This window comes from Scardinius erythrophthalmus (genome assembly GCF_964197995.2).
Source record: "Scardinius erythrophthalmus genome assembly, chromosome: 8".
Lineage (NCBI taxonomy): Eukaryota > Metazoa > Chordata > Actinopteri > Cypriniformes > Leuciscidae > Scardinius > Scardinius erythrophthalmus.
In genome coordinates, this window is record NC_138228.1 from 8935416 (window position 1) to 8948483 (window position 13068).

The 13068-nt window shown below is 37.2% G+C and overlaps 1 protein-coding gene across 1 annotated transcript in view; it reads right to left on the reverse strand.

Annotated features, from left to right (window-relative positions):
• Window positions 1-13068, reverse strand: part of necab2 (N-terminal EF-hand calcium binding protein 2) — a 95826-nt gene that overhangs the window by 54450 nt on the left and 28308 nt on the right. Inside the window, exon 3 of the mRNA XM_081372068.1 lies at window positions 1827-1935. Coding sequence (XP_081228194.1) covers window positions 1827-1935 — 109 coding nt within the window. The remainder of the gene's footprint in view (window positions 1-1826; window positions 1936-13068) is intronic.

Here is a 13068-nt window from a genome sequence, read left to right on the forward strand (position 1 = left end):
GAAACAAGCTCAAAACTCTCAATTTTCTTTCTTCCATTTGAGCTTCATCCACCTCAATCTCTCTCAGCACCCCCCACCCCAGTGTCTTTCCCAACCCTCCCCCATCTCATCATCTAGCCCTCTTGTCTCCGAGTCCATCCCCTTCTCTGCACCAGTCCTTATGGGCTCTGGTGGTTCATTATTTAGAGAGAAGGCTGTGTTGGACCTGAGAGCAGCGAACGCATCCCAGCAGCTGCAGACTTCTCCTCATTTTTTTACATAATTCATTCTGAAATGTGATTAAAGACAACACACACACACACTGGAGCTGCTCTGCCTCCAGAGACCAGCTCACACACCTATACACACAAACACTGAGAAATAGGGTGTGTGAGACGGAGAGAACAGAAAGAGAGAGAAATGGCAGCAGATCGCTATAGATGAGACAGATGCACTCACAATGACAGAAAGACACTTTCCAAACACAAAACTTTGAGAGAGACACAGATAGAGAGAGAGACAGTAAAGCAATTTATAAGCTGTTCTGAGGGGTCTAAGGGTTTTCCCTTTTTCTTGCTGTCCATTAACCATCATTATGTCCATCAAAATGAAATCTGCCTCATTTTTCTGCCTGGTTCCTGAGAAACCATTAACTATAATAAGAGGTTAAATTTGGAAACAAGATTTGACGATCATGGTACATAGAAGATATCTACCCTACAACTTCCAAAGATTGTACAGCAGTTTCTCCAAATACAGATAATTTTGTCCCAGCGAGTGAATTTTATTATTTTTCATCTTAAAATGATAAAAATCCATTATAAAATTATTACCATTAAAAATGGTTTTGCTAGCCATAATTTCCAGACAAGCTGTATTGTTGCTAAATGTGTGAAAATGTGAATTTATTGATTACTTTAAAGGAATAGTTCACTCAAAAATGAAAATTATCCCATTATTTACTCACCTTCAAGCCATCCTAGGTTGTTATTTAATACAATCAGAGTTGTGTTAAATAATATCCTGGCTCTTCCAAGCTTTGTAATGGCATTGAATAGTTTTTGAAGCTCCAAAAAGCACATCCATTCATCATAATCCAGTGGGTTAATAAATGCCTTCTGAAGCAAAGCGATGGGTTTTTATAAGAAAAATACCCATATTTAAAACTTTATAAACTATAATCACTGGCTTTTTCGGCGTTCACAAGAAAGTTGCGTGGTTTTCGCGAGAGGCGTTTATTCTCACCTAAGGTTACGCTACGCCTACATCATACGTCGGGTCAGAGGTCACCCTTCCGCTACCTTCGACCCTCGATAATATAAATTTTTGGGTGAGCTATTGCTTTAAGATACATTAAAAGCTGGTTATTGAAATTAGCCTCAGCAAGACAAAGGAGAGAAAAGCAGACTAGTTCAATAAACTACTGAAAGTGTGAAGGTTAGAATTTATTTTCTGAGTCCACAGGACCAAAACTGATGAAACAATTACAGTGTTTTGCAAGGCAGCTTGCATGAGGTAATGCTTGTGCTCTTAGTGAATGTCACCTCATCTTTGCACCGTCACTGACTAGATTCTCATGTAGACAAATGGATAATACTTAATGTAGTGAATTATAAAGACAATGGTAAATATAGCTTTAATTTGTGTACTAGAACACAATGTGCACACACAAAATGAAATGAATTGACAAACAAAGATCCATTAAGTTTTTGTCATTCTGGATTATTCCCTGACAAGGTAACCAATGTTGTATTGTTTCCTATTCTTATTGCCCCTCTATTGTCTTCTATTGTGACTGAGATCTGTTCACTGAATGTGTTTTGAGAGTTGTGTAGCTCTGTAATCACCTGGTGTTATCAGAGTCAATGGTGTGAAACAGTTTTTCCAACTCCTCTTCGTTCAGAGTCCCATCAGAGAAGAAAGCCTGGAACTCATCAAGGGAGAGCTTTCCATCATCTGCAGGAGGAAGAGAAGAGATTTTAGCTGCACGCCTCATTCATTTTTAAAACACCAGACAGAACTGTATATCAGCACCATGGGTATTTTTGTAACTACATCTTAACAGGTAGAACACACTGTGTGTTACTCACAGCATCACAAGTACAAAGTACAAGTACAGTATGTCTAAAATCAAAATACACCTATATATGAGTTCCATACACTCATATGTGTCTCATTCACTAACATGTGAACAAAACATTCTTTATTAATAGTATGCAAAGAAAATGCTCTCACACAAAATTGATGGATTTAAGTGTGTATGCACATTAATTTTTTCTTAACCCTCGTTCTTATGTTAATAATGTTCTTAATGAGAAAATGAAAGCCCACAGTTAGTAATTAACATGATACATGTCCAAACCATCTCCACCTAAGGGTTTTTTGCACAATTTCTTTACAGCTATTTGTCACTCTTTGCAGATGCTTATGCTCTCTATAGACGCACATCAAGATGAGTAAGCCTAGTGTGCCATTCTTTATGCAGAACTTGATACATAATTGTAAGTAATTATAAGCAATTTTTACTCTGAACTTATTGTATTTGGTTATTCAATTTCTAATACATGCTGTACATACATATAGACACTATATGGACAAATGTATTGGGACTATTACACCAACAGGGACTGTAACGACATTGCATTCCAAAAAACAAACTGCTAAACTGCTCCCACAAATCTGGAAACATAGCATTGTCAAAATGTCTTGATATGTTGAAGCATTAAGATTTCCTTTCTCTGGAAGTAAGGGACCTAGCTCAGCCCCTAAAAAACAGCGCCATACCATTATCCCTCCTCCACCAAACTTTACAGTTTGGCACAAGCAGGTAAAAGTCTCCTGGCATCCACCAAACCGAGAAGTGTGATGTCTCGGCCAAGGAAACCCATTCCATTAAGCTTCCGCCGCACAGTTTTCGTGCTGATTTGAATACCAGTGGAAGTCTGAAACTCTTCAGCTATAGAATAAGCAGAGTGTTGGTGACCATTACACACTTGGTGACCCTGCTCTGTGACTTTATGTGGTCTTCTGCTTCGTGGCTAATTTCTGCTGTTCCTAAACGCTTCCACTTTCAAATTATACCACTTACAGTTGAGCGAGGGATATCTAGCAGGGATGAGATTTCACGAACTGACTAATTGCAAAAGTGGCATTCTATCACCGTAGCTACCATGCTTACATTCACTGAGCTCTTCAGAACGACTAATTTTGCATGGCTAGGTGCTTGATTTTATACATCTGTGTCAATGCGTCTGATTGAAACACCTGTATACAGTAATTAAAAGGTGTGTCCCAATACTTTGTCCATATCGTGTATATACACACACTACCGTTCAAAAGTTTGGGGTTGGTAAGATTTAATGTTTTTGAAAGAAATCTCTTACGCTTACCATAGCATTTATTTAATCAAAAATACAGTAACAACAGTAATATTATGAAATATTATTGCAATTTAAAATAACTTTTCTATTTGAAATGAATATATAATTTTCAGCATCATTACTCTAGCCTTCAGTGTGACATGATCCTTCAGAAATCCTTCTAATATGCTGATTTGCTGCTCAAGAAACAATTCTTCTTATTATCAATGTTGATAACAGTTGTGGTGCTTAATATTTTTGTGGAAACCATGATACATTTTTTAGTTTTTCTGATAAATTCAGCGTTCAAAAGAACAATTGTCCCTTATTAATTTCTTATGTTATAAATTCTTCTGACTTAAATATATAAATATCGTCATGGTAACTGTATAGATGTGTCTGAATTGTTTTTTAAAGCATCACCAGTAAAGAGAGACAGAAGGCTACTAGAAGAATATATTGTATTGACTCCTCTGTGGGGAAGGGTCGAGAAAAGGGTAGTGAGAAAAGGGGGGAGGGGTGTTACAAATAGGAGTCTCAAATGCAGTCAATGCTGGGTGAAATTAAATATTCATCACCCTGGATTTGTCCTTGAAGAAAGAACTGCACTTATTGGACAAACTGAAGCCGAAATACAATATGAAAGTAGATGCAGCCAATTACTGTTTCCAAAGAAACTATTAGATTGTAGATTAAAAATCCCAAAGCTTTTACTGGAAATAAGAACCAGTCCTGGCTTGTCAATGCAGTTCTATATGAACAGCCATAACACACAGCAATGCACATGACCTTTAACCATTTTGCACTTTACTGTCTCTTTACCTTTGTCTTTTTTTCTTTCTCTACCTCCATAATGTTCTCATTCTTTCTGTCACCATCACATGCCTCGCTCACAGTTAGAAAATGAAGGCGGAAGGGAAGCAAATTCAAAAGCAGATCTTTCTGTGAACCATAGCTCTTCCATGGAGTGTGTCTCTGTCTTTCCCCCATCTTTATGCAAGGCTGAGGAGCACGGGGAACCCAGCCCATAATTAGGCAGTGACCCACTTTTCTTATCTTTTCCTCTGGAAGAAGTGCAAACCCAGGAAACAGACATACTTCCCCAGTTTCTACGTTCACCATTGTGCTCTGATGACAGCTGACGCTTAACAGTAACATTATGCCTGTAATAGATTTTAATGAGTCAATAAACCTCTCTGCACTGGGTTGGGTTGACAAAGTAATCCTATACAACTAGCATTTCATGTCGATGATCATTGTTTGCATGATGCTGGTTAGAAAGAAAGATTTTTATTTTCTTGCAGAGCTATTTAAGAGCGTGAACAGTCCTGCTGTGCAATTACCTCAGAATTGCTGCCCTCACCTAAACTGCAGGTGGGCTACTGTAATGCTGCTTGATGGACAGAAATGGTTTATCTTTCCAGATAATGTGAATGGCCTTTCAGTGGGATTTAAAAGTGCAGAGTCTCATTTGACACAGTAAGAGTGTCATGACAACGGCAGCTTTTCATTTACACAGAACCAAAGCTTATTTGAAACTTTAACAATACTCTTTTACTGCCTTGCAAGTACTAGAAATGAATACTGTACTGCCATTAAAAAGTTTGGGGAGAGTAAGAGGTCTCTTATGCTCACCAAGGCTGCAATTATTGCAATTTAAAAAAAAAGAAAAAGAAAAATAGTAATATTGTGAAATATTATTACATTTTGAAACTGTTTTCTATTTTAGCAGTCACAAAATAATGTGACCCTGGACCACAAAACCAGTCACATGGGTAAATTTTTTGCAATTGAGATTTATACATCATCTGAAAGCTAAACAAATACGTTTTCCATTGATGTATGGTTTGTTAGGATAGGACAATATTTTGCCGAGATACAACTATTGAAAATCTGGAATCTGAGGGTGCAATAAAATCTAAACATTGAGAAAATCGCCTTTATAGTTGTCCTTTTATGTTCGCGATTGTGCTGCACTCACTCAAAAAAATAACGGTAGGAATTTACGGTAGGAAATTTACAAAATGTCTTCATGGAACATGATCTTTACTTAATATACTAATGATTTTTGGCAGAAAAGAAAAAAATATAATTTTGACCCATACAATGTATTGTTAGCTATTGCCACAAATATACCCATGCTACTTGTGACTGGTTTTGTGATCCAGGGTCACATATGCTGATTTGGCGCTCAAGAAACATTCCTTATTATCAATGTTTTATTTAAAAGTGCACTATGCAGAGTTTAGTATTGTAACATTACTTTAAAGGGTTATTTCACCCAAAAATAAAAAAAATCTGTCATCATTTACTCCCCCTCATGTCGTTCCAAACCCGTAAGACTTTCATTCATCTTCGGAACACCAATGAAATCCTTTTTTTATTAAATCTGAGAGCTTTCTGTCCCTCCTTTGACAACTACACAACTGACACTTTCACGCTTCAAAAATTTCATGAAGAGATCATAAAACTAATCCATGTGAATTGATCGATTTATTCCAACTTTTCTGAAGAGACACGATTACTTTCAAGCTTTTATTCACATATAAACATTGATCAGCGAACATAAACAGAAGCTCAACCGAACACGCTTAACGTGCGAGAACAGACCTCATTGGTTCTTGCGGAAGCTCAAACATGCTGCGTAACACGAGAATGAACCTCATTGGTTCTCACACGTCAAGAAATCATGCTTGAGCTTCCGTTTAGCATAACTGATGTGTGAGCTGATGAATGTTCATGTGAATAAAAGCCTAAATTAACTTATTTGGACCAAACTAGTACATTTAGACTAACCGCTAAATTAATAAGGATTATTTTTATGATCTCTTTATGAACTTTTTGAAGCATTAAAGTGTCAGTTGATTAGCTGTCAATGGAGGGACACAAATCTCTCAGATTTAATCAAAAAGATCTTCATTTGTGTTCTGAAGATGAACGAAAGTCTTAAGGGTCTGGAACAACATGAGCGTAAGTAATCAATTGACCATTGCGACATATCTCTTTTAGAGAACATCGTTGCCTCTAGCTGCCTCTGACTGAGTGTAGACGGATGGATTATACTTCATGTAATGGCCAGGCATAATGTTCTCTTCTCTCTCTTCATCTTTTCTCTGCCACCATTATATTCTCCAGAGATATGCGGACTTTGGCACATAAACCAGTCCAGTTGCAGTGAGAATGTAGATGGGAAAGGCATTGGGCTACAGCAATGCTGCTTGATGGACAGAAATGGTTTATCTTTATAGACAACATAAATTGTCTTTTAAGAGTGGACATTTAATTTGGTGACGAGGAAATCAAACAGACAATGTTCCTCTGTCTTGAAAGCTGGGTAAGGGGTTTGGGGAGGTGGAAATGGACCAAGAGGTGAAGTTTTGGTCTATGTGTGTGGGAAGGCAAGAGCCTACAGGGACTGGACACTGTCACAGATCTCGCTACTTCCTATGAAACGGAGGCAATTAGCACTTTTCACAACCAATGGCCCCGGCACATCTTAGCACCTCCTTACAAACACGTCTCTTCCCATCTCTCATCTCCCAGCGCATTTCGGGGAGAACTGGGGTACATGTTGCCATGGTAACCAAAAGAACAGGAGCAGACCTTCTGAGGGATCTGAGATGTCTTAATCGTACATGCGCTTGCCCTTATTTTTTCTCTCTTTCATTCTGTTTTTCTCTTTCCCTAGCCTTTCTTCTCATGTTCAGCTCTCGTTCCACACCAGTGGCATGTGGGTGACTTCTGTAATCAGGAGGCTCTGCGTTTGTTTGTCTTTAACCCAATGTAAATTCATCTTCCAATTACATATGAGGTGTACACAGTTTCTGTTTTAAAGTAGGAATGCATCAATATTAAAATTATGGCCAATACAATAAAAGGTAATTATGTCACCACCTATTATCGCTTTAAAATTCTATACTATTTCATTCTATTTTGACTAAAAAAACCAACATATTTTAAAAGCTACAAGTGAATTTAGGAATCACAATATTATAATGTACAGTATTAAAATGGTTGTTCATTATTAACCTACATTTAGCAGTGTTATTAAATGTTACGCGTTTTAAAGATGAACTTTAAGTGAGTGTTAGATGACAGTAAAGGACATCTAAATGCAAACGAGATTGGAGCATGAACAATTAAATATCAAATATTGGCCAGCATATCGACTGTTACCTAACAGAATCAGACATATTGTGCATCCTTACATTAAAGGCATGTAAAACCATTTAGCTTCAACAAGAAATCAATAATAGCCTACTATTTAAATATTTTATATTCAAGTCTCATTATGTTTATGCTTTTAATTTTTTTCCCATTGATTGATATTAATTGATATTAACAACAAGCTTTTGAAATGTAGTTTTAAGGCTCTTCTGAAAAAATCTTTATCTGTTGGTGTCACTACTGGAAAGTTCCTTAGAAAAATGTTAACAATTTGTGGTCAAATTGAGCAAAATCTGAGAAAATACCCCTGATCCACACACATTTCAGTTCACCTTGTAGAAGAAAAGTATTACTTTTCATTGCCCAGTGCTCATTTTGTCATTGCGATTCTGCTCATGGTTATAAACAACCTCCGGCTGAAAAAAAACCCTCCTTTCTGCATCAGAAAATCACAGAGTATATACTGCGACCCTTTTTCTCATAGCGTAATGATGCTGGAAATTATTGGGGTGCAGAAGCAGAAGTCTAGAAGACCTGCACTGCCCAGTCCACCCGCTCCATTGCCAAAACAGTAATAAACTCAAAAGCTAAACTAAAATGAAAGTCGCACACTCCCTCTGGCCTGTCCAAAAGACACCAGTCAGTGAAGATGGATGAACAGTAAAAGAGCCTTTCACAGGCCTGTCAGCTTTTCTTGCTCAGTGACATCAATCAACATGGAAAAAACTAGCCCTACCTGCCTGTCTCACAGTAAGCCTGTCTGTCAAAGGATCATTTAATCTATCTGCCTTCAGATTGCCTGTCTGTCTGCGGTGGACACCAAGTACCTTTGTTTGTAGTCCGTCGGGTTTTAATTCAGCCATATGTCCGAACAGTGTGATGGCGACATGAGAGGACCCATCAGCACATGCTAAACATTTACCCAACTCCATCCTCCCACTTCCATATGTCTCCAGCACAGACGTGTTTTTCTAAAAGTGTAATTGTGCACAGTGAGACAAATTAGAAATAGGTGTTGCTGAGACTGTACAACATGCTCAAGCTCTTGGGCAGCATCTTACTGGGTTTAGCTCTGAAACAAAGAAGAAAATAATCTCATGGAGCAAACTCACATGAGCAGAACGTAAAATTTGGCAGTAAAATAACACGATTTGATGTGCAAACACATACTGTAGACGTTACAGGATTACTCAAAACAAAATCCCCATCAATCAAATGACATGCAAACAATTAAGGAGCAATGTTTAAACTCATCGTGATGAAGATACCAGCTAATACGCCACATGCATTAGCCCACTGCACCCTGTCTCTGTGGAGAAGATAAGGGATGGCCGTATGAGAACTGATCCAGAATCTGATTGAATAAAAGTGAATCCTAATCCCCGGCACCACTGACAGAATCAATTAATGCTTCATCTAACAAATCTGATTCAATCACAATTCATTCAAATGAGTCATTAACCTCAGCTGCCTGAGTGGGCATTTCACATGGAAATCCTATTAGTGTGACCCAGCCACCAGAAAAGTGCATTAGCACAGAGAAGCGAGGGCTACAAATCTGCAAATCTCGAAAGCAAAGCTCTTAGAAGTACGGTAGCTCTGCACCAACCCAACAACCTTCTCAAGAGAAACAGACATAGAGAAAGTAATACACTTTTTTGTTAAGAAATTAGGTCTCAAGCAGTCTCGAGTAGCAAGACCTTTAGACTGACGGCAGAAGGTCTGGACTCCATTGCAGCTTTCATTGGCCAAGGACCACCAAAGAGAAAATCTGATCAACATGCAAAGCAACCAATCACAGTTCGTTTTGTTCATGTTTAGGGGTGGAAAAATGTAAAGTCAATGTCCCTACGATAACAGAAGGCCGTGCATCTAATAAATTATTCATAATGTTGTTCAAGTTTACTTCAACGGTAGTGCCCGCTAACTTCACATACTTTTTAGGTTAGTTGATCCTGATAAGCACTCACTGTCACAGTTGTAAACATGACAGCTTCTTCCATGAGGGGGTTTGGCATCACAGCGGCTTTGTTTCCAGGCAGACCGATAAGAACGCTAAGAAATCCAGTATAATTCAACCAATCTGTACTTACTACTTTTAACCAGGCATAAATTCTGATCACAAAGTCTCCACAGATTTGGGCTAATTTCTTCTGGTTTTTCTATACAACAGACCATGAATTAACTGAATTAATTTTTCCCACTGTGACAATTATAGTGTTGACTATTATCTATAGATAAACCCACCACTAAAAGGTTGTGTAAAAAACACAACACACCTCTGATTAGTTTCTATCTACTACCAAAATATGACCTTGGTGATATGACCAAAATATTTACCACGATATGAGTAATTTTCAACCACAGTAAGGAAAGACAATTAAAGCCATTCCTAACATTTGACAACATTGCCACTTAAAGGTGAAGTATGTAGTTTCTGAGACACTAGTGGCACCTAGCAGAATTACAAAATAGACATACTTTCAAACAGCCTTGTAAAAACCCCTTTCGCATGTCGGGCCTCCCCCAACTCAAACGATAGAAATACAGCTTGCATTTTGGTTTGCAATTCTATAACCAAAACTGAATGTCTTTTCCTATATAACGTGCCAGCCATGGCCCCACACTATGCTAAACCCCCTCTGGCTCCGCCTGCTACTGTCGCTATACAGTAGTTTGAGCTGGAAAGTGAACCGCTCTCATTGATGGTGCCAGGGGGGCTCATGTTATAATAACAGAAAGCATAATTTTCTGCCTCTCAGACAAAAAGGCCGATTCAGAAGAGTGTTAGATGCATTTTTCAAAAATGGAGATTGGTTCAGTTTGTCTTTGAGTATGACTGAGTGTATATTTGGGCCATTGGGAAATGGGTGGGGCTCTATTAGTACTGCACCATTCGAAGCAATGCCATCAGTCAAGGATGAAGAGTCTGCCAGGCGACTAATGTAAGTTCAGCCTGTTCTGTGGTCAATAAAGTCCATGAATCCTATCTCTAAAGTAATGCAGACTGCAGTATGATGAATATGCAGGCTCAATGCTGCAGTTGGCTAATTATTAGAAGAGAAGATTCATGACTTAAAGCAAAACCCTAAAAATGTAAAGAACTATAACAGGGGATTTCCTGATAAAATGTATTAGTTGAAATGGTAATACACTAGGGCTGCCTGATATTGGAAAAAAATGACATTGCAATATTTAGTTTTTGTACAATTTGTATTGCGATGACTGGTGAAGATCGATGCTGAAACGATATATTGTGTAGCCCTATAATACACATTAGAAAAAAAGTACAATGTTTGGTTGGTATTTCTAGAGGAATAAGAATATTCCCTGTAGAAAAAATGTGCATTATACATTTAGAAAGAATCTGCATTGCACCAATATGTGGCACTGGCAAATGTCCACTCGCTATACTCAGAGATTCAATCTGGAAGTAAGCCATCTGGATTTTAAAAGTAGACACAAACCAGTTTAACATTCAACATCAGCAAAGAATCGGATATAAAGTCAGTAGGTGGCTTATCCTTTCTATTGTGTACATTTCATTGGGCGTGCAGAACATCTTTTAATGTATCCTGAATAGAGTTTTACACTAAAAGCTTCCTTGGAGAAAGGTTGTTAAAGGATGAAACTTATCTCTCTGAATACTTTCCTTCAAATATCTATTATCTGCAAGAGAAGAAGACATTTTTAAGAGAAGAAATTGCCTATTAAATTAGAGAAAAAGATCTCTAAACAAAGAAGGCAGTACTGGTACTGGGACACTATCCAGGATGACCTTACAAAGTTTCAAAATCCTCTTAAAAGGTGTAAAATAAAAGAATACCTCACGGCTAACTAATTATACAGTAGTTGTTCCCCCCATCAAGCTCATACTCTTACATTCATAAAGTGTGAAAAGATTTTAGGAAAAGAACTTCCTCCCTGTTCTCAAAAAATTAGTTATACAGTTATACACTTAATGCATTATACAGCATTCTGCCACAGCTTAATTTAATGGCACTCAATCCATTTAAATTCGTAAAATAAAAGTTTACTTAATCCATTTGCAATGAGACTACATGAATAAATTAGGTTGGAATTAACAGTATTGAAACTGGGCAAAAGATTTCCAATTTCCAGCATGATTTGGGTGGGATCAGATGGGGTTAAAGGTATTGGTTACCCAAAAAATATAATTTACTAATCCTTACGACATACCAAACTCATAGAATTTTCTTTCTTCTGAACACAAAAGATATTTTAAAGAACAGTTCTGTTTCAATGTTTCAAGAAGATACTTGTCTCAAGTGTTTTTTGTCCATACAATGAAAGTCAATGGGGTCCAAAAAAAACAACATATTTTTGTGTTCCATAGAAAAAAGTCATACAGGTTTGAAATGAGGATGAGTAAATGATGATTGAAAATTGTGGAGAAGGACGTTGCTTAAATCAAAAAGCAATTACTGTTCATATGCCAGTGGAGTGACCAGCTTTTTCTTCTTTGTGGCTCCTATCAACACAATATTTTATATATGGTAAAAAGAAAAGTGACATTTAGTATGCTCGTGCTCTGTTGCTCGCTTGTTATTAAGTGCAAGAGTTGAGTTTCTTTTGACGTCTAATTCTATTGAGTTTTAATCAATGCAGTTAGATTTTGCTACATAAAAAATAGAGTTCACAGAAGCGCTGCACAATTAATCGTTTAAAGATTGTGATCTCAAATCAAACATCCACACAATCTTATTTCTAAATGAAAAATCTATTAAACCTTTTACAAGCACGATCACAACGAAACATTCAAATATGTGACCCTGGACGACAAAAACAGTCACACGGGTCAATTTTTTTAAATTAAGATTTATACATCACCTGAAAGATAAATAAATAATCTTTCCATTGATGTATGGTTTGTTATGATAGGACAATATTTGGCCGAGATACAACTATTTGAAAATCTGAAATCTGAGGGTGCAAAAAAATCGAAACATTGAGAAAATCGCCTTTAAAGTTGTCCATTTATGTTCGCAATTGTGCTGCATTCACTCACAAAAATAAATGTTTTATATATTTATGGTAGGAAATTTACAAAATATCTTCATGGAACATGATCTTTACTTAATATCCTAATGATTTTTGGCATAAAAGAAAAATCGATAATTTTGACCCATCCAATGTATTTTTGGCTATTCCCACAAATATACCTCTGCGACTTGTGACTGGTTTTGTGATCCAGGGTCACATATGTGTTTGTGGTGCTGCTGACCCAAAAAGAGCAGTTGTCATCTGTAGGTAGGTCTTTTTAACCACACAGTATCATTAGTTCTGTTACAATAACTTGAATTATTACAGGAGTACAGGGATACGTTTATAGTTCGGATGTAAACACTGATGTTTACGACAACGATCAAAATATAGTAATGCTGCCTTCATGTGCAATCAGAATTATCGTAAATAGTTTCCTAGTTAAATGAGCTGTAATCACGACTTCAGAAGTGGGAAGTAAGAAATTTCAGTTAGCATGTGAAGGCAGCATAAATTACCTTTTGAAAGCAACTTGATGCTAATTTTTTTTATCCAATAC